The sequence below is a fragment of the Quercus robur genome, chromosome 2, assembly GCF_932294415.1.
Source record: "Quercus robur chromosome 2, dhQueRobu3.1, whole genome shotgun sequence".
NCBI classification, from domain to species: Eukaryota; Viridiplantae; Streptophyta; class Magnoliopsida; order Fagales; family Fagaceae; genus Quercus; species Quercus robur.
The window spans coordinates 85,508,866-85,532,419 of record NC_065535.1 but is presented as its reverse complement, the minus strand read 5'-3'; the positions used below and the strand labels follow the sequence as shown (position 1 = coordinate 85,532,419).

Here is a 23,554-nt window from a genome sequence, read left to right as displayed (position 1 = left end):
TCTCCAACACAGTCCAAATGGGTTAGATGGCTTCTGTCTTCTGTCTTCTTCTTTTTCTTTTCTTTTTTTCTTTTTTTTTTGCTTTTGTTGTTATGATTTGATTAATTTTAAAGTTGTATTTTTGAGTTTGTATTCTGATAATCTGATTATGCTTGAGTTTAGAGATGTTTGAGAGAAAGATTGTTATGTTTGTAGTCGTTGTGTTTGTAGCTATGAGAGGAGAGAGAAAGAATTGTTTTTATTTATTTATTGAGATGTATGAATTTTTTAAATAGAAAATTTCATTTGGAGTTGCTACAGTGTTCTCTAGATCAAGAGAACTACTGTAGCAACTTCAAAAAAATTTTGGAAAAGTTTTGCATATAGAGAATCAGTTGAAGCTAGTTTTTTGGGCTTACTCTTCAAAATATAGATTTAGCTAATCTATTGGAGATGCTCTAATTTTGCTTTCCAACCAAACAACTTATAAAAACCTTTCTCTCTCCCCATTTTATATTCCTCCAATTTTCACTTCAACCAAACGGACCTTAAATGTGATTTTTATAATAATGCTTTCAAAGAATCAAAAGGCACTTTTAAAAACAACTACCCAAATGGAGAGTGGAGCTTAAAAAATATTTGAAGGACCAAAATCAAATGTTTTGAAATTGAGGGTTTAATATTGAATGTCCCTAAATTTGATGAACCAAAAAAATGCATTTTACCTTCCCTAACCTCTCTATCTTCTCCAGTTCTTCTTCCTCTCCACTCTATAGTCTATATCACCACAGCTCCCATTGGCCGTAGCTACAAACCTTCACACAAAATCCGGTCATGCACCAAAACTGGCCAACAATAGCCCACACCAAAATAAAATCTCTCATCCAAAACTCAACCAAAGCCAGCACCTCACTATATTGAAGTTGGAACTGAGTTAAATGAAAACGGCAAAACCAATTGTCAAGTGCAAGGCAAAACAACACGCGTGAGATTAAAAGAACAGAACAAGCTGAAGAACAAAATGGCAGAGTACGAATTAATGAAATCACGTGCATAGCATGTGAGAGTAACTTAAGTTCCAATTAGTTGTATAGGAAGTACACTTGGCATGCATCTAATGGTGGAGATGTATTTTTCGTTAGATTAGGGAGTTAGTTAATTTTCTATTTTAGTCTTAACTCCTTTGTTATTGTATATATAGAACAGGGGCTTATCTAATTAGGCACCTTTGTACATTTTTTGAAATTGATGAATGAGAAATTTTCTTTTCTCTCAAAAGCTCTCTCTTGCAATTTCTAGAAACCTCTTTCTTTATATGGTATCAGAGCAAGATTTTCTTTCATTTTCATTGTTGCCAAATAGATTTTAGTCTTCGAAATTTCTTTCTTTTCTTCTCATTTTGCTTGAAGTTCTAGTCTTTCATGGCTTCTGATTCAACAACCAATCAAGCACAGTCTTCCAATCAATCTGTGCCTTCTACAAGCACAACAATGGCAGATGAATCTGCTAACAATCCTTATTTTCTTCCAGCCACTAAGAGTCCAGGAATAGTTCTTACTTCGTAGCCTTCAACTGGACTAGAGAACTATTTGAGTTCGGCGAGATCAATGTTCTTGGCTCTAAGTTCACAAAACAAATTTGAATGGTTCGATTCCACAACCAGATCTTGCCTCTCCACTGTACAATTCTTGGAGTAGTTGTAATACCATTGTGCTTTCATGGCTAACCAACTCTCTCAGCATGGATCTTAAGGCAATTGTGATGTATATCAACACCGCAAGGGATTTATGGATTGATCTCAAAGATAGACTTTCACAGGGCAATACTCCAAGGCAATTTGAGCTACAAAAGGAAATTGCTCGTCTTTCTCAAGGTACACTCACAGTAAGTTCATACTTCACTAGGTTTAAGACACTGTGGGATGAGTTTATCAATTTTTAACCTTTCACTGTATGCAATTGTGCTTGCACATGTGGTTCTAAGGCTTCTCAATTGGAAGCACAGCATAAGAAGCATGTTTTTCGTTTCTTGATGGGATTAAATGATAGTTATGGGAACATTATAGGCCAGGTCTTATTGCTTGAGCCTTTTCCATCTATTAGCAAGGTTCGTTCTTTGATCTTGCAAGAGGAAAAGAGAAGGAGCTTTGGACATGGAGTTAATGTAGTCTATCCTACTGGGGCTACTGCTATGTTTGCTACTCATGCTAAGGGTTTTAATGGCAATCAAGGATAGAACCAAGGCAATCGTGGTAATAAAGGTCATTTTAAGAAGGATAAACCCATTTGTACTTACTGTGGCCTTAGTGGTCATATTGCAGACAAGTGTTATAAGTTACATGGGTATCCTCCAAGCTACATGCATAAGGGAAGCAATCAAGCTATGGCTAATCAAGTTTCAGCATTTTTGCTTTCTGGAAATTTTGGCAATTTGGATGGTTTTGCATTGGCTAATCAAAATTTGATCCAATATAATGCTGGCTTCTCTAATCACAGCTTTCACTCTGAAGCTGGTCTTCCTCCACAGCCTTCTTTTGGTGCTACATTTGCTTCTCCACAGACTTTTGTCCAAGGTTCTCAGCCTCAGTGTCCCATCTCTCAAGTTCAATGTAAACAGCTTCTTAACTATTTGAAAGCAGTCACAGTTTCTGGTTTAGGCATTGGTACTTCTACTACTCATCAAGTTGCCACTGTCATGGCATCTGCTCCTGTTATTCAACTTGCCTTAACACCTAACTCAGCTTCCTCTTCTACTGCTGATGCTTCAAATTTTTCAGTTAATCCATTTTGGATTCCCCCAAATTTCACACATTCTGTTTTTTCTGCCCATATTGTTGATAGACCTATTTTTAAGTCTAATGATTTGATTTTGGACACTAGTACTACTGACCATATGGTCCACTCAATGTCACAACTTACTGTCATCACTTCTACTGTCCATTCTTATGTTTTCTTGCCAAATGGGGATCAGACTTTAGTAACACATATAGGCATTATGCAGATTTCACCCACTTTAACACTTACCAATGTTTTGTGTGTTCCTACTTTTAGTTTTAACCTCATTTCCATAAGCAAACTTACACAACAATCTTCCTATTGCCTTATTTTTCTTGGACATTGGTGTTTTATCTAGGACCTTGCTCAATGGAGCATGATTGGTTTGGGTAAAGAATGTCAAGAGTTATATCTGCTGCAAGCTCCTGCTTCTCAAATTGCTCCTACTACCTTGGTTGCTTCTACTAGCCAATCTTCTTCCACTTTATGGCACAGCAAATTGGGACATCCTTCCTTTTCAAAGATTTCTTTGTTGAATAAACTTGTAGGTTCTGAAGCTTTCAATAAGTCAAATTGTTGTGAGGTTTGTCATTTTTCTAAGCAAAAAAGGTTACCTTTTCCTTCTAGGAGTCATGTATCTATTTAGCCTTTTGAACTTGTTCATTGTGACTTGTGGGGTCCTTTTTTCACTTGTACTGTTGAAGGTTTTAGGTACTTTTTAACAATTGTTGATGACTTCTCTCATTGTACTTGGGTTTATCTTCTTAAGAATAAATTTGATACTCAGTTTTTCATTCCTAATTTTGTTAACATGGTTCATACTCAATTTCACGCTTCTGTTAAGACTATTAGGAGTGACAATGGTACAAAATTTTTCTTGAGGGAATTCTTTCATTCAAAGGCATCTTGCATCAATTGTCATGTGTTGATACTCCTCAACAAAATGCCATTGTTGAGAGGAAGCATCATCACATTTTCAATGTTGCAAGAGCACTAAAATTTCAATCCAATTTGCCTTTGTGCTTATGGGGTGATTGCATTCTTACTGCTATCTATCTTATTAATAAACTGTCTTCCAAATCTCTACACAACAAAAGTCCCTATGAATTGCTTTTCAAGTCTTCTCCACCTTATAATCATTTAAAGTGTTTTGCTTGTTTGGGTTTCATATCCACTTTACCACATAATAGGCACAAATTTGCACCTAGGGACAAAAAACGTGTTTTCTTTGGCTATCCTCATGGCATTAAAGATTACAAGGTTCTTGACCTTGAATCCAATTGTGATGCCCTAATTTGATTGATTGTGTGATGTGTATGGGTGTGTGATGAGTCCCACATTGGGTATTTACTAGGTAGATCTGGGCTTTATTAACAACTACAAGGAGTCTCAATTGTGACTAGTCCTTTTGAGATATAGCGCAGATATGGCTAACGCTTTTCCTTGGGTCGTTACACCAATCCTATTCATATTTCAAGAGATATCATCTTCTATAAACATATTTTTCCTTTTTTCAAATCAAATCACCCTTCCACTTCTTATCTTGATTCATCTGTGTCCCCACATTGTGTTTCTGGTGCATCTCATGTTCCTAATACACCTTATGTTTCTAATCCTCCTAACCCTCATTTGGTTGAATCAAGCTTGGCCATTTCCCAACCTGATTCAACCATTGCTCCTACTCCATTTGATTCTAATTCTTCCCAATGTGATTCCCACCCTAATGTGCATTTACCTTTAGTTTTGGATTCTGTTGTTCCTCCCTCACCACCTTCCATTGATCACTCTCTACCTATTTCCTCATCTTCTTTACCTGCCTTAGGGAGATCAACCAAGCCTCATCACCCACCTGCTTACCTATCTGATTATTCTTGTAAAGTAGTTAGTACCAAGCCTGCTTTTGGCTCGCCTTATAACATTTCAAAGGTTATTAGTTACTCACATCTTGGGCCTCAGTTTGCCTCCTTTGTCATGGTTGTTAGTTCTGTCCCATCAGAACCTGTTTCATTTTCTCAGGCAGTTAAGTTTCCTGAGTGTAGAGTTGCCATGGACAAGGAAATTGAAGCTTTGGAGTTCAATAATACTTGGACACTAACCCTTTTACCTGCAGGTAAGTCTCCCATTGGTTGTAAATGGGTGTATAGGGTTAAGTATTACTCAAATGATTCTATATAAAGGTACAAAGCTCGTTTGGTAGCTAAGGGTTTTACCCAAAAGCTTGGTTTGGATTATTCAAAAACTTTTAGTCCTGTTGCTAAGTCAGTTTCAATCTGGATTGTCTTGTCTTTGGCTGCTATGAATGGGTGGTTTCTTCACCAAATGGATGTGAATAATGCCTTTCTCCATGGTGAGTTCGTTGAGGATGTTTACATGTGTTTACCACCTGGTTTTCACAGCAAGGGGGAGCATTTGGTATGTAAATTGAATAAGAGCCTTTATGGACTGAAACAAGGTTCTAGAAAATGGTTTGAGAAGTTTTCATCCACCATTCTGCAAATGGGCTTCATTCAATCAAAATCTGATTATTCTTTGTTTACACACACACAAGGATCTTCATTTACAGTGCTTTTGGTTTATGTAGATAATATATTGTTGACTGGTAATAATCCAACTTGTGTCCAACATTTGAAGAAGGTTCTTGATGACAGATTTGGTTTAAAGGACCGGGGATCTTTAAGGTATTTCTTAGGACTTGAAGTGGCTAGAACTGATGTAGGTATAAGTTTGAACCAACGGAAGTATGCCTTGGAAATTTTGGAGGATACAAGTCTTCTAGGTTCCAAACCAGTCAAGTTCTCCACGGAGTAGAACTTAAAGCTGTCCAAATATGAGGGAAAGCCATTGAGAGATTCTGCTCAGTTTAGAAGGCTTATTGGGAGACTCTTGTACCTCACTCTGACAAGGCCAAATATCACATATGTTGTGCATAGGTTGAGCTAGTTTGTATCACAGCCAAGAGAGCCCCATTTACTAGCTGCCAACATACTACTTCAATATATAAAAGGCTCACCAGGAAGAGGCATTTTCTTGCCAATCTGATCTACATATTAAGTCCTTTTGTGATGCAGATTTGGCTGGATGCCCTGACACTTGGAGGTCCTTAACTGGTTATGCTGTTTTCTTAGGGGAATCATTAATTTCTTGGAGGTCTAAGAAGCAAGGTGTTGTTTCAAGGCCCTCAACTGAGGCTGAGTACAGAGCTATGGCAAGTATGGCGTGTGAGATCACTTGGGTGCTGCAAATACTTAAGGATTTAAAGGTGAATCATGCAAGCCAGCTATGTTGTTTTGTGATAATCAAGCAGCCTTGCATATAACTACAAATCCAATTTTCCATGAGAGGACAAAACATATCGATGTAGATTGTCATTTGGTAAGGGATAAGATCATGGAGGGTATGATTAAAACATTCCATATTGCTAGTAATTCACAAGTGGCTGATATCTTTACCAAAGCATTGGGTTTCTCAGCTTTTACAAGGCTTTCTAGAAAATTGGGTTTGAAGGACATTTTTGTTCTCAGGGATGTAAAGGCACAAATCATAGATCAAGTTTCAGATCAAGAAGGTCAAGTCTCAGAACTTAAAATTCAAGACTTGAGGGGGAGTATTGAAGTTGGTATTGAGTTAAATGAAAACGACAAAACCAATTGTCAAGTGCAAGGAAAAATGACATGCGTGTGATTAAAAGAACAGAACAAGCTAAAGAACAAAACGACAAAGTGTGAATTAATGAAATCACGTGCATAGCATGTCAGAGTAACTTAAGTTCCAATTAGTTGTATAGGAAGTACACTTGGCACGCATCTAATGGTGGAGATGTATTTCCGTCAGATTAGGGAGTTAGTTAATTTTCTATTTTATTCTTAACTCCTCTGTTATTGTATATATAGAACAGGGGCTTATCTAATTAGGCACTTTTGTACATTTTCTGAAATTGATGAATGAGAATTTTTCTTTTCTCTCAAAAGCTCTCTCTTCCAATTTCTAGAAACCTCTTTCTTTATACACTACACAACCTTACTGATCACATCCAGTGGCGAAAATAGCCAAATACCACTTTTTGGCAAAATTTGTGGCAAATTAACACTGTTTCGGAAATATTTAGCAATCTACCACTTTTTTAGTACTCGAGTTTCAAAAAAATGAGTTATAAATAGTACTCAAGTTCAATGAACTTGAGTTCCTAGGTGAGTCACTAGCGTGGCACTGCTGACCTGGAATTTATATAATTAAAAAAGTAATGTGGTACTCGATAATATGGAAATCGAGTACTTCTTTACAGTACTCGATCTTACTAACATCGAGTACCTTGTTTTTTTTTTTTTTCTTTTTTCGTTTCTACTTTTTGTTTCATAATGGAAGAGTGGTTCCCACCAACTCTGCTGAAACTTCCAAGCAAGTGATGAAATGTAAATGTAAACAAACAGCAAACCCTTTCTTTCAGTGGTGGCTCCAAGAATTTTTTCCAAGGTGTTCCTCAAGAAGCATAAATTATACAATCCAATAAAAAGAAAATTTTATATATTGACAACAACAACAACAACAATAAAAAAAACACGCAAATACGTAAAGTTTTACAACATAAAACTTGTGGAGTTCAATTGTGGTTGTTGTTAGTGTTGCTAAACAGGGATGGACGACGATGGCTAGGGAGAGTAAGTGAGTTTCTTATTTCTTTTTAGCCTTTAGGTTTGATTTAGTTTTAGTTTAAATTGTTTAATGATTTGTGAATCCGCGAGGCACTGAGGCAGTGAGGTTTTTTTTTTTTTTTTTTTTTTTTTTTTAAATAATATTTGTTGAATTAAAAACGTAATCATGTTGGTGTTGGAGTAGTGATAGTCTTAGTCTGAGATGAGATTGATCTTGTACTAGGCTTTTCTATTGGCATTTGGTTTGGGCCTTGTTAGTGGTTTTATTATAATTTCCTTTTTCCATATTTTCATTCTTTTTTTTTTGGGGGTTTTTTCCATGGTTTTATAAACCAGTATGGTGAAATTGGAAAAGGGATTGGTTACTGGTTTTTTGGTCGAACTGAGATCTGCCCAATGATCAAACCAGTGACGTCATAAATAATATAATTAATAAAATTTTAAATTATATAAATAAAAATATAATACGTTTATTACTAATAACATGATAGAAAAATGTAAAAACATAATCTTAGTGACACTTTTCATGTAAATTTAATCAAATTTCCTTAGAATGGACAATCACATGTTTAATTATAATCATAAAAATAAAAAGTTTATTTTATATATATGTAAAGACCCAATTTAAATCCCAGGCCCAAGAGGTAAAAGGATCTAGGCCCAAAGAGCCCAATATAATGAATTTATAGAGAGTGGATTGGAAAACTAGGCTCTAATGAGTTAAACTACAATTATAATTGGCCCAAATGACAAAAAAGCAAAAATAGACTAGTTTTATCTAAAGAAAATCGTCCTCAGCACAATCCGAGGAGATCGATTCTTGTATATATTCTTTGAATTTGATTACAAGTACAATTCTTATTGTTACAGTGTTTTTCTCTTAATTTTCCGATCTCCTCCCATCTAGGTCTTCTTTCTAATTTATACTCTCTTCTTTTTTTCATCTCCACTCTCCACGTGTACATTAGATTGCTAGTGTTGATCCTTGTCCCATTAACACCTTCTTGAAATCTTTGGGAGTAGCTGTAAGGCTGAAAAGTACTGTTCAAATATCATTTTCTCATTAATGCGGCCAAAGAGTTAACTATAGAGCATTCAATGCAGTGGTAGCAGCTTTCTCTTAGATATTTCACAGCTCCCATTTGTCCTGTATGTTCATAATGCATATTCTTATCAATAGAATTTCTTGAAATGTTACTCTGAATGACAAAACACACCTTCTTGGATCCCTTATCCCTACAATATATATAATGAATTAATTGATGTTATATAAAAATGAAGTAACTTTTTAAGTTTATTAACTTAATTAACTAAAATTACTATTTTTTTCTTAATCAAAATTATCGAAAAAAGAAAAAAGAAAATTAGTTGTCCAATGAAAAAAATCTAAATTTACGTGAATTTGACCAATTAGTTGTATAATATATATTATAATGTTTTTGAGGAAAAGTAGTCGTACAATGACAATGTATCAAGTAAAGCAAAAACTAAAAGTAAAGTCGTAGTATAGACTTAAATGAATAATAAAAAAGTATGTGGTTCTTTTTGCTTGAAAGACCTTAATATATTGTTAAGTTGCTCAAATTATGGACCAAAATTTAATTTTATTGGCATAAAAAAAATTCAAGGTGTTCCCAAATTTTTTTTTAAAGGTAGATGAATATAAAATTTTAACTTATTATGTATAATTTTTTTTTTTTTAGGTCAAGGTGATCCTGGGATCACCTTGGCCATAAGGTGGCGCCGCCCCTACTTTCTTTTTGCCTTTTTATCCTTCCATACCACACTCACACGACAACTAACTTTTCAAAGTCATTATTAGAATTATTAAAAACTCTTTTTTCTTTTCTCTTTCTTTACATTGCAGTCAACGACTTCATTTTTAAGTCACCTTGAGCTTAAAAATGGCCATTGCTCCATTTTTTTTTAATATATATTTTCTGTCTTAGCGTTTCCATTTTTAGAACCAAAATCCAATTTTACTTTGTCTAAGAGAGAGTTAGAGAACTTGCTGTCTTTTTGTTTGTTTGTTTGAAGCTCCCTACTACCCACTACTACTATTCAGCTCTTCCGTTGAAACAGGTATTTCAAAACCCAGTTCTTCCAACTTCCATTTCTTTTCTTTTTTTCTTTTTCATTTTTTTTTTTTTTTGAAAAATCTTCTTTTTCATTTACATTTACATTTTATCACTTCTTTGGAAGTTTTAGTAGAGTTGGTGGGAACCAGTCTTCTACTATGAAAAAAAAAAACAAGGTACTCGACTTCTTTTAGGATCGAGTACTATAAAGAAGTACTTGATTTCCATAATATCGAGTACCGCATTACTTTTTTAGTCACACAGATTCCAGGTCAACAATGCCATGTTGGCGACTCACCTAAAAACTCGAGTTCACTGAACTCGAGTACTATTTAGAACTCGATTTTGTGAAACTCGAGTACTAAAAAAGTAGTAGATTACTAAATATTTCCGAAACAGTGCTAGTTTGTCATAAATTTTGCCAAAACATAGTATTTGGCGATTTTCACCCACATCCAGCTGCTAAGATCACACAATCTTGAAAGTGGATTTCATGTAAGGATCACCCAATTTGTTTATTATTTCTTTTGGATGTGGAACATTGAATAAATCAAGTAGTGATCACTCATTTGTTTTTTTCCCAATAAATATATCCTCAAAATTAGCTCATGTGCTTCTTCTGCTTCAAAAAATAGCTCATGTGCTTCTCATACACTTTATGTAAAGCAGGCTCAGTGCTGAAAGCCACACAAACTCTCTCTGTAAACTTCTAGACGGAGAAATTGAATAATGGAGAAACGGGTGGCGATCATTGGGGCAGGAACGAGTGGCCTTCTTGCTTGCAAGTACATATTGGAGAAGGGCTTTAATCCCATTGTTTTTGAAGCTAAAGAGGGCGTAGGAGGACTATGGAATCATACTATAGAGTCCACCAAACTCCAAAATTCCAAAGAATCTTACCAATTTACAGATTTCCCATGGCCTGCTTCAGTGCAAGAAGTGTGTCCTACTCACACTCAAGTGCTGGAGTATCTTAAATCCTATGCTCAGCACTTTGGCATCATTCCTTACATCAAATTCAACTCCAAAGTCATTGATATAGACTATGTTGGAGAGCCTTCTGAAGAGATGGAGTCATGGGATCTATGGGGAGGAACTAGCAAGCCTTTTTGCTCTAAAGGGAAATGGCACATTGTCGTGCAAGATACTAAATGTTGCTCCACAGAGGTAGTTATCATTTATGTCGGTATTTGCTGTTTAGTACCGTGTAAGGCATTGTTATTTGTTAGAGTTATGGTTAAATTATTAGTGCAGCGTCTATTACACATAAAGTACACGATTTAGTTTTTGAAATGAAATCATGTCTTGAAGTCACGATTTCAGTTCAAAAAATAATTTGCGTATGGTGTGCCAACAAAATGTGTAAAAGAGACCTTACCCAAATGATTAATTATGATTAAAAATGTGAGGGAGAGTGTACAAGATGTGTTGGAACCCATTTATATGAGAGGGAGAGTGTTATAATTATGATTAAAAAAAAAAAAACTTATTGAATACCACTTATTTTGCTAAAAACTGAAAATAATAAAAAAAAAATTTTGAATTACTGTCCACATCAAAAACATTGTTTATTTGCCTATTTATACTGTTCATATTCCATGAACAATGCAATAGGCGCTGGTTAAAAAAAAAGCTGAAACGTGTTTACGTGAAAACGCAGACGCAATCCAAACGCCTTCTTTGTGCAGTGTTTCCAACGGAGATATTTAGGATTTAATCCCCTATTCCCTAGCTATGATGTACCACAAGTCTTAAGACGTGATCATTTATCAGACCTATCCATGTAGGAAGTAATTCATCTAAGAGATCTCAGAACACAGGCAAACAACTTGTCTTCTCAAAACCAATTACAGTTCTTTTCAAGAAATGTAAGCTAACTATATTTGCCCACTTCATTCAATCTTTATATGTATTATGCAGTTTGCAGTTTGATACTAATGGCATGCTCCATTGCCATGGTCAATAACACACCTAATGCAGAATCATACTCAAAATGATGCATAATCCTAATTTTAGTTTCAATAGAATTGATCAGGACCAAATACTAACCAAAAGGTAAGAAAGAATTCATTCTTGAATACATAGACTCTGAGCTTATGTTTTATTCGGCCAGGTTCACCAAGTTGAGTTTGTGGTTCTTTGTATTGGACGATTCAGTGGTGTTCCAAACATACCCGAGTTCCCTCCAGATCAAGGCCCTGAAATGTTCGAAGGTAAGGTGATCCATTCCATGGACTACTCTGAAATGGGCAGTGCCAGTGCAGCAGAATTGATCAGAAGAAAGAGAATTGTAATCATTGGTTCACTGAAATCTGCGGTGGACATTGCAGCAGAATGTGCAAATGCAAATGGTAAGGAAAATTTATATAAGAATATCATGTAGAGGCAACTTCAAGGAATAAGGACTCCCCAGCTCAAAATTTTTAATTGAGCTTATCATTTGAATACCAGCACAAAGTAGATGTTTTGATTCTATAGTTTTGATGTGAAGTTCAGAATACTCCAGTAGTTGTCTCTCAAAAATGCTAATGATTCTCAACATTCTTTTTTCACATTGGCCTCTAATTTTCACTTTCTGATTAGGTGTCTGCTTGGTATAACTTATTGTTCAACTTTTTGAAAGTGAGGTTGTTAGAAAAGTTGTACCTAAGTGAAGTTAAAAAAGCTATACTTTGAAAAGTCGCTGTTAAGCCTGCTCATAGATATCTTAGCTCTTTTAATATAGGAGTTCAGTACCCTTGCACAATGATTCTAAGGACTGCACATTGGTTACTCCCCAGTAGCACTTTCTGGGGAGTAAGCCTTGGCTTCTTGTACTGCAATCGTTTTTCGGAGCTTCTGGTTCATAAGCCTGGTGAACCATTCCTACTCAAGTTTTTGGCTACCATGCTTTCACCCCTGGTATTCTTTTTCTTATCCTTTGAATGTGCATGTTTTTAAACCAATATGTGTATGATGCTGAAGTTTTATTTTCAGAGATGGGGAGTCTCAAAATTTGCTGAGAGCTATCTTAGATGGAAACTCCCATTGAAGAAACATGGACTGATACCAAAACAAAGCTTTCTTCAAGATCTCTCTTCATGTCGGGTTGGATTTTTGCCCGAAAATTTTTATGACAAAGTGGAAGGAGGAAGCATTGTTTTAAAGAAATCACAGAGCTTTAGCTTCTGTAAAGATGGTCTGATCATTAATGGAGAACCTCAGCCACTAAAAGCAGATCTTGTAATTCTAGCCACAGGATACAAAGGTGACCAAAAGCTTAAGAAAATGTTCAAATCTCAAATCTTCCAGAAGTACATTGTCGGTTCAGCAAGCTCAATAGTTCCCCTCTACAGGTTTGTCAGCTTATTAAAGTTAGGTTAAATTGCATATTTTGTTCTCAATCTCTAATCTTTATCTCAAAAATCATCTTTGTACTTTAAAATATTTCCCCATAATCTCCTATCCTTCTAAAATTGTTTCAACGAGATCCTTATCGTCATTTGTTGGATGGAAAATGATGACGTGAAAAATGAAATTTATGCCATGTCATAGGTCTATGCCACCAAAATGATCTTGATATCATGAATTCTGTTTGCTATGTCAACATTTTCTATCAAGTAGATGACGATAAGGACCCTTTTGAAATAATTTAAAATATACGAACGATTTTAAAATAATGGTCAAAGGTAGCTATCTTTATAATGTTCTTGACAGATCAAAGCTTACCTTAGTCCATTCAGCGTTGCATCATTCTGATTCATTTTATAATATGCTTTCTTTATAAAACTGCAGACAGATTATTCATCCTCGAATTCCACAACTAGCCATAATAGGATATGCAGAGGGTTTCTCCAATTTGTGTACCTCTGAAATTAGATGTCAATGGCTAGCACATTTGCTTGATGGGAACTTTGAATTGCCTAGTATAAGAGAGATGGAAAAGGATGTCATAATGTGGGAAAATAACATGAAGCAATATGCTGGAAGGTATTTCCAGAGGTCATGTATTGGGAACGTAAATATTTGGTACAATGATCAATTGTGCAAAGACATGGGAACTAAGCATAAAAGAAAGAAGGGAATATTTGCAGAGTATTTTCAACCATATGGACCAACAGATTATGCAGGTCTCACCAGTTTGGACCAACAGCGAGGAATGAAGATCGACTAACTGGAAATGATTGCACAAGTTTGTTTATTGAGTCTTGCTCTCTCTCCCCATTCTTCAAATAATATCAGAAAAAACACAGACATTATTGCAAAGCAGCTACTCTTTTTCCTTTTTAAAGATCCTGAACAATGCGAAGTTTAGTGTATTTCTGGAAATGGAATGCACCTAATTATATAAAAATATATATATATATATATATATGAGATGAATTCAAGTTACATCTGGTGTAACTCTATTCCATATATCATAGACTTCATAGTAGATAAATATATACGTTTTACACTTAAAATATATATGTAGATAAATTTTTACTGCAATTCAGAAAATCACTTAAGCACTAAATAAAGTTATTACCAAAAACAAAATCATATCTTAGTCTTAATCGTATTTAATATATATATATATATATATATATATGTGTGTGTGTGTGTGTGTGTGTGCACGTTTTATAAATAGTAAATTCACATAATAATTTCTAGCGATTTTTATATAATATAGATGACTAAACAAAATATGATATGAAAAATAATTTTCCTTCTTTTTGTAAGCAAAGTTAAAAAATAATTTGAAAAAAAAAATTAAGGAGAAACAAATTCAAATTTGTAAATGTTTTTAATGGAAAAAAATTATCATTATCTGTACTACATATAAGAGGATTCCCCTCTTTCAACTGGACTTTTATGTATTCAAAAATATCCTCATTAATAAAGGGAAACTTTATTTAGAAATAGAGTCATAAATGTCAAATAACAAATTTCATTTTGAATTCAAAAAGAGAACTCCTAAAATTTAGGACTTTTTTCCGTTCAAAAAAAAATTATAGTTACCGCTTATCTCTAAAGTTTATCCTTTTTATTTGTTTGAAAAATAAAAAATATACATTTTTAAATTATAATGGATGCAAATTATTAACATTTACCCAACAAAAATAGAAGAGCTTTTGAGCACGCGCGTTAATGGTTTAATGCAATGGCCAATGATAGATTAATAGTCGCTAGCTGGCAAGCTAACAAACGGAAAGCAAATATCTTTAGATCAATTGGTGCTAAGGGAGGGTGAAAAATTAAAGAGGCAAAAATGAGTTGTAATGCTAATAGAGGGAGAGTGACACTCATTTGAATCAAAGAAATTGAAAGATTGGAAAGCCCAAAAAGGGAAGAATACCCACAAAAAAAAAAAAAAAAAAAAAAAAAAAAAAAAAAAAAAACAAACAAACAAACATTAAGAAAGTCAGAGTAAGAGAGAAAATTTTGAGAGTATGAAATTGTAAAATTAACAAAGCCATAAACAGGTTTGAGTGTTAGTCTAATGGTTAGTTTGTGGTGTTTTATATATGTGGTTTAAACTCCAACTCTTCCTCCCCTACTATGTACCTATCTCAAATTATATATAAATAAATAAATCCATAAACAAATGAGAAAAAGAGATAGGCCAAGCCGACGCAACCTATTGTTTTTGTAAAGTTGTGATTTACAACTATGTTTTATGTTGGTTTTATTCCATGACAAAAAGTTTTGTATTTGCTTTAATTTTATTTTCTTGTATTTTGTGGGATTTTATTGTATTGGGTTTAGTATTAAGTTGGTGAAGAATCGAGCATGAAATGAAGAATCAGTGCAGTTTCCTGATTGGCTCGCGAATAGCTCACGAAAAGGGTTCCAGCAAAAAGGGCACGTGAGAAGCACATGTTGGAAGTTGAAGAGTGCTAGCTTGGAGGATTTTGCGAGTGTCTCGTGGGTAAGGCCTTCTTGCGAGATACCCATGAAACTCTCTAGGCTAGAGGATTTTAAGTGTGACTTTCTTACCCTTCACCCATACTATATATACCCTCGTTACCCACAAAAATATGAGATGTCATTCAGAGAGAAAAACCCTAATTAGATTTTCTACAACACACACACCCATCTTTTAGAGAGAGAGAGAGCTACTCATCCTTAGTGAGAAATCATTCTAGCCCCTTCTCATTCCCTCTCCCATTGTCAAATCTTGAGAGGAGATTTATACCCAAACACAACCCACACCTTTTCAGAGTGTAAAGAGTGTGTTGGAGCTTGGGAAGCTTTGAGAAATTGCCAAAAGAAGCCGATGAGGCTTGGTGGATGCAATTGAGCATATTGCGGAATCCGGAAAGCTAGAGAAGACATGATTCCGAGAAGTTTGTTCATAGCAAGAGCTTGGAGGGCTCAAGAACATTGGGTAAACTAGGCTTGAAGGGTCTTTTGTTATTCGTGTACTCCAACTTTATTCTCTAGTGGTTCGATTTTGACTTGGAGGGTCGCAAAGAGGTTTTTCACCGAGTTCTTCAGTTTCCTCTTCAATAACACGTCTTGATGTTATCTTGTGTTTGCATCTCTCTTCCCTTACTCTTGTATTTTACTTTTATTGTTTGTTGTTCATATTTATGCACTAAAGTAGTATTGGTTCATTGCACACAATTACACCTGTTCCGCACTTTGATTAAGTAAGAGTAAAAACAATTTGTGTTTTTAGCACAAATTCAAGCTTTCAGTTTTAATGAGTTGGCTTTAGATTAACCCGTTTTCTTTTAATAAGCAAAAAACAAAAACAAAAACAAAAAAAATCATTTCTCCGTTTTATCCTTAAGGTCATATGAGTGAACAGGTCCAAATCCCATTTTGTCAAGTTTAAATAGTAGTACAAAAAGTCAGTTTGAAATATACCCAAATTGATTGAATAGTCTTGTAGCTTAATTACATAGTTTGCTAAGAGTCTTGTAATTCAATTGACACTTTTTAGTATTTCTAATAATTCAATAATTCAAATCACCTATATTAATCAATCTAAAAGTGTGTAAATTTACATTGTTGCTATAGTAGACATGTTACTATTCACATGAAATGTTTATTTTAGTGCTATTTTGTGAGAGCTCTAAATGTTTTATTTTAATCCTTATTTTTTATTTTTTATTTTATATATATTAGTATTATTTTCGTGTGATGCACAGCTTGATAAAGACTCATATGTAAGCTCAAAATTTTTAAAATAATTAAAACTAAATTATTAAATAAATAGTGACAATAAATTATAAAATAAGTAAATAATTTTAATAAAAAAAATTACCTTAAGTTCTGATGGTTTAGAGTTTAGATTTTATCAGTATTTATCTATTTTTATATTTTAAATTTCTCTTTATGCTTTGTGTTAATTTCTTAATATGAGATATGTAATGAGTTTGATCATTCCTATTTGAGTCATATTTAATCTATGTCCTAACTAGCACAAACAATAATAAACAAATAGTTTCTTAATACCAATTTTTTTCCTAGTGATAGTCTAATTGAAAAAAATCAACAAACTCACAAATTAAATACAATAACCAAAACCAAAAATCAAAACATACACAAAAAAGTTCAAAAATTGAGAATTAAAAAAAAACGTACATAAGAGAACCAATAACTTAAATGTGTATCCATTATTTTGCTTCTTTATAGTAAACTTCCTTTAGTATAATATCTTGCACGCAAATTCAGAAGCAAAGAACAATAAGTAAGATGGATTTATTAGATTAAAACATAAATGTAAGTTGCATTTAAAAAAAAAAAAAATACAACAACATGGAGTGTATTGTGTGGAATTCATTATAGGGATGACTAGGTTAAGAAGGATTATATCGAAAAGTCATGGTTGAATATATATATATATATATATATAAATTCTGAAAATCCTGATAATAGACTTTTAGTTGGAGTAGAATTTAAATTTCTAAAACTTAGATAATAAAACTTCATCTAAATTAAAATATTGTTAAATTTTATCCCTTAGTCAAAAGCTTTATAGCTTAATAAAATATTAATTTAAAAAGATGCAACTTGAAGAAAAAAAAAAAGCAAAAAACAAATGCGTGGGTTGTGTGAGATTTAAGTTTAGAAAATTTTTATAATATACTTTTAGTTTGAATAGAAATTAAATTTGTTTTAAATTATTATTAAATCATGCAACTTAAGAGAAAAAACAAAAACAAAAACGTGATTATTATTAAATCTGATCCCTTAGTCAAAACTCAAAACATGAGTTGTTTTATTTTATATATATATATATATATATATATATATTTGGTTCGGTAATAATATGAGGAGGACGTTTGTACACTTAGTTTGTCCTATCAGCACGAAACAACACACCAACGTAGCCCCGCGATTATTAGAAGTAGAACACTAGTTAGAACATCGACAACAAAAGCAAATCACAAAAGAACTAGACCAAGACAAAGAAGTACAACTCCAACTTCAACTCCAAGATTGAAGTGTCGTGTCGTGTCTTATCGGAGCTCATCATTGAGCTCGATGGCCATAGTCTCCACCTCATCCCTTCGCCCTCTTCACCAATCTTCTTCATTCCCTAAATGCCCCAACTTTTCTCATTATTCCCGATTTCGTCCCCGCCTCCACTTTTCCTCTCTCCGCCTCTCCTCCTCCGCCATTCGTGCCACCGCAGCGGTTGCCGTAGAACCGGTAAATACCCAATCACTCCCTCTCTCTCTCTCTCTATTTCATTATTTTCTACTTTTAGCTTAAACGACCGTAACACATGTCGTTTACCCAAAACGACAGGACACTGTGTTGCTTAGCATCATAACTTTACAAGTCTTTGTTTTTATGTTTTTATTTTTATTTTATTTTTAATTGGCCTTGGAAGTAAGACTATGTTTGACTGCTAAGAAGAAATTTTGTAAGAAGTCGCAAATTTTCATTACTTGCAATGCAAGAAAATGATAAAACTGTGCTCAGTTTATTGTAACTATTTGGTAATTGCTGTGAGGTCAGTCCTATTAGTATTGGGTCATGAAAAACCAAGGCTGGGCAGAAAGCTAAAATTTAAGTATAATGCTTGAAAATTTTAGTTAGAAAAATTTATAAGGGGGAAGGCGAGATTTGAATTAGTGATCACCACTTTATGAGGTGCAATCCCCAGTTGATTGTGCTGCCTTTGGGGTTTATGGAGAAATTTTGTTGAAGATTTCTGTTTACGCAATTTTTAGTGATAAATAGGGAGACGTCAATATAGATTTACATGGTTCAGCAATGTGCCTGTGTCCACGGTGAGGGCGCAGCTAATCATTTCATTATATGAAAATTTTAGGGGTTGCAACACATTTATACTTCCTGTCTGCCCTTGTTAAAAACGCCTGACCTGGTATGTTGAATTTCCCAATATACCATTAAACTAGAGACCTGTTTTACTTTATTATTCAAAATATGAGCTACTATCTCTAACAGATATTTGAAACATAATAATATTCCATCCTGAGCTTTTACTTTGAATATGCTAGGAGGTTAGGCATACTTAAGGGGTGAAATATGAATAGCACAAATAAAGTCACAAGACCCCTTCTGCTGCTAGATGTATAGACCATAGACTGCATATATATGCTTATATGTGCATTACTTCCCTAATGGTCCGTTTGGATTGAGGGGGAGGGGGGGAGAGTAGAGTAGAGTAAAGTAGATTTAGCATAAAATTAGCTTATTTTTAAAAAACACTACCCCACTCCCCCACCCCCCCCCCCCCCCAATCCAAACAGGCCATAAATGCTGATATTTTTTTGCTGATTTAAAATGGAAGATTTTGGTTTCCATGACTCATCAACTAATGTATTTTAATTCATTTCTGGAAAGAAATAGCCAAATATTGGGCAATATGCTCGATGAGTGAGAAATCTTCCCTCTTCTTCATGTCACTGAAAGATGTTTGTGATTGTTGACTTGATGCTTATTCCTAATCCTGATGTTAAGCCATGTGTAGAGCAGAAAGGCCTTATTGAGAAACAGAGACATGGATTGACTGTCTTATGAATGAGATGTTTCAATGTGCACTTCACAGAGATGAGTTTATACTTTATAGTTATATTAAAATAGCATTTCTATATAGGTTGTAAATGGTTGAAATTGACCTTTTTTTTTTCATTAAATAAAAGTTTGTAATTGACCTTTAATAGCTTAACATATGGTTGAGGATCACAGCAACTTAATTTTGCAGTGCACAAGTATTGCAGTTTGTTCCTTATTATGTATAAATTTCTTAATGCAGATTTTTTTTTTTTTTTTTTTTTTTTTTTTTTTTTTTTTGTCTTCATAATAATTGAGGAAATTATAAATAATAAAAAATGCAAGAACTTCAACACTATTTTTTGTTATCAAATGTCTGGTTCCCTTTTTCAGTAGTGTATAGAGATTAACAAAAATATTTGCTTTCAGGATTTAGGCACACTGCAGAATCAGAAATTAGAAGTAGATTTGTTTGCTTGCCCTGTATGTTATGAACCACTGATAAGAAAAGGCCCTCCAGGTTTTAACTTGTAAGTTACAATACATAATAATACTTGCAGGTACATATTATTTATTTCATTTATCCGGTTATGATTTTACTTAATTGTTAGCCTGAGGTCGGACTTGATAACTGTGAAACCCGCAGGCCAGCAATCTACAGGTCTGGCTTCAAGTGTAAACGATGCAATAAATCATACTCCAGCAAAGACATATATCTGGATCTCACGATTACTGCTGGTTTGAGGGAGTACTCTGAAGTCAAACCAACTGGGACTGAGCTATTCCGGTATGTATGAACTACTTTTCTCTCCAGACAATTGCATGCATGGAACTTCATGAATATTGTTGTTTGTCAAATTGGCACTTATATTCATCTTTAGATGTATAATTGATGAATAGAATCTGTCAATTCAGATATTCAACCTGTGTAATGCACGGGCAAGTTTGAAAACAAATTTGTAGAAAAAAAATTTTCTAATTTAATTAGAATTTGTTTAGTATTGGGTTGATTTATCCAAAAAGTTTAAACTAACATAGTTTAGCACTATTTGTAACTTTAACTAGCAAATTAAAAAAATATATACTAGAAGAATGATGCTTAAATATGTGGCCTTTCAAAAGTTTATGTGGCAATATTAGAAGAAGTCAACAAAAAGTCAAAGGCTTTCATTTTACACTTTTTTATAGATCTAGATACGCATGAACCCAGGATTGGTACATGAGACCCTCCTTTAGATACTTCTTCCAAATCTTGTTTTCTGTTGATTAAGGGGTGTCCCATATTGGTTAAGTTCATCCTGGATTTTGGTCAAGATATTACAAACTGAAAAAATCAGACAATGCTTTGAAATTATATTTGAGCTTTCATAAGATAGCTAATTGTTTGGGTATGTTTACCTTTGGTGCTTGCACCTTTGTTAGGAGTCCACTTGTGTCATTCTTGTATGAAAGAGGCTGGCGTCAGAATTTTAACCAAAGTGGTTTCCCTGGGCCTGATGAAGAGGTATGTCTTCCTTGGCTTTTAGTGTTGGTTCAAATGCATCAATTTTTATAAAATGCTGCCAAGAGTCTTGTAGTTCAACTGGAACTTCCTAGTGTTTTCAACAGAGAAATCCAGGGTTCAAATTAAACCCCCCTCCTCCAATTGTTGTATCTATTAATTATCAGTATTTGTAAAATGCCTCATGGGGGTGATTCTGAAATCTGAATTAAAAAGAATGAGCCTGCAGTGGAAGCAAGATTGTTTTGCATTGGTTTGTGGAGACTCTTCATGATCTTGGGAAGATAATCTTTCGTTTAGATTGTATCATCATCTATCCTTGTGAGATTGTTTACGAATTCCATACGCCAGTGATACTATATTAATCACATTACCTTTGATATCAAGTGCAGTTCAATATGGCTCAAGATTACTTTAAGTCTGCTGAAGGAGGTCTTCTGGTAGATGTTAGCTGTGGGAGTGGTTTGTTTTCCAGAAAGTTTGCCAAATCTGGGACCTATTCTAGAGTTATCGCACTTGATTTTTCTGAAAATATGCTTCGCCAATGTTATGATTTCATTAAGAGTGATGATACTCTTTTAACTACGTAAGTTAGACTATTCTGTAGGCAATTAAGTTACAGCCTCTATGACATGATTGCATTCAATAATTATGTTTTCTGTAATTATTGTATAAGAAAAGACATTGCTATCCTGATTCACATTTTATTGGAGAATGTGCAGTAATCTTGCTCTTGTAAGGGCAGATGTTTCTAGACTTCCCTTCTCATCAGGTTCAGTTGATGCTGTTCATGCTGGTGCAGCCTTGCATTGCTGGCCATCTCCTTCGAATGCTGTAAGTTTTGTTTCTTTCTCTGATTTTCTTCTAAAAATTTTCCAGATTTTCCATAATGATTGGGTTTGGACAACCCAAAATATGGATCTGACTATCTGAAATAACACAACCCTTCTTCTACTCCAAGCCTATACTGAGGTTTCCACACTATTCTTGAGCTGGGTTGATCTGACTGGCTCCTTGACTTGGATGCACAAAACCTCAGGAAACGTTGCCTCATGAATCCTACTACAACCACTTTGGTGGCCATAAGGGTTTTCTTTCATAATTACCTAGCATGTGTGGAAGGGATGACTACATCTGTCTGGAGATAAGTCGAATTTTCAGATAACCCTGGATACCTTGTCAGAAAAGGTTACTTTGTCATGGTTTATACCAGGAAAAAACCGGATTTATCAGTATTCCTGCCCACTATCCACGTAGATACCAGGAAAAAAAAGATTGTGATTGTCACTGTAGTTTGACAGTTCTCTTTGCTCCATTTAAATGGATGTGTCAATATTTTTAAGGTGCTTCTTGAACTAATAACAATGCATATATTTGTCAGATTGCGGAAATCACTCGCATATTGCGAAGTGGTGGTGTCTTTGTAGGAACCACTTTTCTGCGATACAATTCATCTACTCCTTGGATAATACGTACTTTGAGGGAGGTAATACTCGTTCAATGATTTCTGAGTCTGATAAATGATAGATATAATCCCACCAGGGTGAATTTATTAAACTTTTCTGGAATGAGCTCATTTGCATTGTGACTTTTCTATTTGACTGAGAATCTGTAAATGTCACACTACTCTTCCTATTTGATCAGTTCAAAAGGTGAAACTTATTATCCTTGTCGAGAGTTAGATTGTGTCTTTTCTAATAAATGTGAAGGGTTCTTGACTGAAATTTTTTCATGCCATTGAATGAAGTTACCCAAAAAATCAGAAACATTTTCATTTAATAAATTGGATCCCCACTTTACCCCCAAAAATTAATTGATATGCAATAGCAATATATTCCTAAACTGGCCATGATACTCCATTAGCTAATAAGAAATTTAACTAGGTCTGTGGGGTCTGATCTATTTGTCTGTTAAAAGTCCATCTTAAATCTAATGCTGTTCTTAATTATTTGTCCCATAGAGTATCATGATAGTGTACCTATAACATTAGCAGTAAGTCTTTTCAGTGTATTGCATGTGGTCATAGGATCTGAGACTTATGAAGAGTATTTTGCATGACTCCACTTATGTGCAGAGTTCTCGGCAGAACTATATCTACTTGACAGAGGAAGAGATCAAGGACGTGTGCACATCATGTGGTCTTACAAACTACTCAAGCAAAGTTCAGCAATATTTCATCATGTTTTCTGCTCAGAAGCCATGACATTAGGTTTGATCTATTTGTAATATCATTTATCCATACCCGTCTTTATTTTGTTCCTTTGTTGATATTTTTGTACAATGTATATAATCTGCCCATTACGTTGTAGATAAACTAGCCTGAAAAGGTGCTGATGACATGGGGCAGATGTACAGTATTACAATTGGTGAAAAGTATAGTTAAGTGTGTAATTTAGAAAAAATAAAATAAAATAACTGTGGTAATGGTCTGAGTAGAGGTCTATAGTGATCAACAGCCTTTCAAGCGGTAGTTTGTGTTGGTTATGGTGTGAAAAGTGATGAACCTGAGGTGCTCAATGTTGGTAAAACGATATAATCTCATACCTGTTGTAAAACCGAGGGTGGATTGGAAAATTCGGTTCATTTTTGTGTTGATAAGAAGACTAAACGAACCCAATTTTTCTACCAAATTCA

At 34.3% G+C, this 23,554-nt stretch overlaps 2 protein-coding genes across 3 annotated transcripts; both read left to right on the top strand.

Moving 5' to 3' along the window:
- Nucleotides 1–9,262: 9,262 nt before the first annotated feature.
- LOC126715509 (probable flavin-containing monooxygenase 1) lies at nt 9,263–13,750 on the top strand. The gene is made up of 6 exons (XM_050416137.1): nt 9,263–9,484; nt 10,150–10,647; nt 11,594–11,831; nt 12,206–12,381; nt 12,457–12,815; nt 13,255–13,750. Exons 2-6 carry the CDS (start codon nt 10,210–10,212, stop codon nt 13,631–13,633), a joined length of 1,590 nt encoding a protein of 529 aa, XP_050272094.1. The 5' UTR covers nt 9,263–9,484; nt 10,150–10,209; the 3' UTR covers nt 13,634–13,750.
- Nucleotides 13,751–17,780: 4,030 nt separating this feature from the next.
- On the top strand, nt 17,781–23,352 carry LOC126715508 (uncharacterized methyltransferase At2g41040, chloroplastic). 2 transcript variants are annotated; one of them, XM_050416136.1, is made up of 9 exons: nt 17,781–18,105; nt 19,849–19,949; nt 20,066–20,206; nt 20,842–20,923; nt 21,313–21,506; nt 21,643–21,754; nt 22,302–22,406; nt 22,995–23,129; nt 23,230–23,352. In XM_050416136.1, the coding sequence occupies exons 1-8, from the start codon at nt 17,938–17,940 to the stop codon at nt 23,121–23,123; spliced, it is 1,032 nt and encodes a 343-aa protein (XP_050272093.1). In that variant the 5' UTR covers nt 17,781–17,937; the 3' UTR covers nt 23,124–23,129; nt 23,230–23,352. The 2 variants fall into 2 exon arrangements, with proteins under 2 accessions (XP_050272093.1, XP_050272092.1); XM_050416135.1 differs by having other exon boundaries at nt 17,783–18,105; nt 22,995–23,352.
- Nucleotides 23,353–23,554: the final 202 nt, after the last annotated feature.

What these genes read in the sequence shown, in the direction of transcription:
- LOC126715509 (XM_050416137.1), top strand. Translation starts at nt 10,210, where the DNA reads ATGGAGAAACGGGTGGCGATCATTGGGGCAGGAACGAGTGGCCTTCTT. An exon ending in CTAAATGTTGCTCCACAGAG is followed by an intron (nt 10,648 to 11,593) that starts GTAGTTATCATT and finishes TTATTCGGCCAG; the next exon opens with GTTCACCAAGTTGAGTTTGT. An exon ending in TCAATAGTTCCCCTCTACAG is followed by an intron (nt 12,816 to 13,254) that starts GTTTGTCAGCTT and finishes ATAAAACTGCAG; the next exon opens with ACAGATTATTCATCCTCGAA.
- LOC126715508 (XM_050416136.1), top strand. Translation starts at nt 17,938, where the DNA reads ATGGCCATAGTCTCCACCTCATCCCTTCGCCCTCTTCACCAATCTTCT. An exon ending in TCCCTGGGCCTGATGAAGAG is followed by an intron (nt 20,924 to 21,312) that starts GTATGTCTTCCT and finishes TATCAAGTGCAG; the next exon opens with TTCAATATGGCTCAAGATTA. An exon ending in GGCCATCTCCTTCGAATGCT is followed by an intron (nt 21,755 to 22,301) that starts GTAAGTTTTGTT and finishes TATATTTGTCAG; the next exon opens with ATTGCGGAAATCACTCGCAT.